This window comes from Chinchilla lanigera, unplaced genomic scaffold, assembly GCF_000276665.1.
Source record: "Chinchilla lanigera isolate Chin_1 unplaced genomic scaffold, ChiLan1.0 scaffold00212, whole genome shotgun sequence".
In the NCBI taxonomy this organism is placed as follows: Eukaryota; Metazoa; Chordata; class Mammalia; order Rodentia; family Chinchillidae; genus Chinchilla; species Chinchilla lanigera.
Genome location: NW_004955613.1, coordinates 116,263 through 117,878, shown reverse-complemented (window position 1 = coordinate 117,878; position 1,616 = coordinate 116,263). Strand labels below are relative to the sequence as shown.

Here is a 1,616-nt window from a genome sequence, read left to right as displayed (position 1 = left end):
TTTGCCAGTAGCCTTGTTGATAAGATTCAATTTAATGAGTTTGTTGCTATCCCACACAGTAGGGAGCTGAGTGCATTGATTTTAGCAGAGACATAGTCATACAAATAAGCAACATCTTTGAGTGGCATTACCACTCAAGAGGCCACAGTGACTGGTGAAATAGAAAGCTACTGCTACTCTGTGCTAAAGCACGGGGAGAAATCATGGCAGTGATCGAGTGAGGGGAGCAGCCAGCTCTTTTCAGAATCTCATCTTCAAATCAGGGAGAATAGGAAGAAGCTGCACTCCTCAAAGTGACAGGGGTAAAGGGAAGTGTACTCAGGGGAAACTGGTGTGCAGGGGTGAGCAGTGGAAATGGCCAAATAACAGGGATTTTACCTAATTTTCCACATGGCTGCAAAGTAGCCTGGACCTTGCAGGCAGGTGACCCCAGGCCTGCACAGCAGCATCCTGACTGGGACTCTAGTGCTGTCCTGGTCCATGGGGATGACCCCACAAAAAGTCCTTTAGGTGTGCTCTAGGGAGGACCAGATTCATCTGGTGGTGACACTGGGGGGATGACAAGGCCTTGATAATTTCTTTCAAGGACATACTCAGTGAAAAAATACGGCCGCAAGGGCCCAGTGAACTTGTCTTTGAAAATATGGAGTATAGCAAATTGCTTCACATCATAAAAAGAGATCAATCCTTGCTCATATTCCAAAAATATCCCTACTACCAAGGGAGGTGCTACAACCTTAAATTTATAATGGGGTAGAGAATATGCCCAGTAATAATCCATAATTCTGCCTATGGTCCGAAAACCATTCTCAGAATTCATATCCTTGATAAATATTTCCCTGTTGACCGAATCTGAGCACAGTCCCATTATCCAGAATTTACTCTCCCCTACGTCCACCTCCCAGTAATGGCTTCCACTGGAGAAGCTGTTCCGACCCAGCACAGCTCGGAGAGAGGTAAATCTTCCAGGGCTTTCAGGAACAGCTTGCTCCTTTGACAAACATTCAACACGTTTCCCACCCTCTGACACAAAGAGCTTAGGGTGCGCAGTGTCTTTGTCCAGAACTATGTCCTCTGCAAAAAAGGAAGAGATCCATTACCTGTAGGCCTTGAGAAAAGAGCTTTCAATTCTTTGCTGTCAAAAGAGGGGTGAGGATACAGCACAGGGGTCCAGGAGTCCTTTCCACAGCCCACGGCCCATCAGGCAGTCCCATCTAGAGGTGTGGAGATCTTTCCTTTAAGGGAAACTTCTTCAAAACCCTTCACTCTAGACCTGACTTGTGCTGTCATCTCACTTTGGGAAGACATGGTTGATAAGAATGGGGGACATTTGGTTGACACGTGGGAAAGGTGTTACCAGTGTCTGATGCTCACGGTGCTTCCCAGGTTCCCACACAGGACACCGCGTCCACAGAGAGAGGAAAACTGCCACAGAGGGAGCAGGAGACCACGGGACAGCAGCACAGAGCAGTGTGGTCAGTGTGTTCAAGGGGAGGAACTCGGGCAGGACCAGGAGGACAGCAAGGGTTGGATAAGAAGAAGGGGAGTGAGAGAAGAGCAGGGGCAGAAAGCGACACTTGTTAGGCCATAAAAAGTGAGATGGTGAACATTGGAGA

General features: G+C 47.9%; 1 protein-coding gene across 1 annotated transcript in view; it reads right to left on the bottom strand.

Moving 5' to 3' along the window:
* Positions 1 to 16: 16 nt before the first annotated feature.
* The window catches only part of LOC102026698 (butyrophilin subfamily 1 member A1-like), a 36,565-nt gene continuing 34,965 nt past the window's right edge, over positions 17 to 1,616 (bottom strand). Inside the window, exon 14 of the mRNA XM_013510132.1 lies at positions 17 to 1,074. Within this exon, the coding sequence (XP_013365586.1) occupies positions 518 to 1,074 (557 nt within the window). The 3' untranslated portion in view covers positions 17 to 517. The remainder of the gene's footprint in view (positions 1,075 to 1,616) is intronic.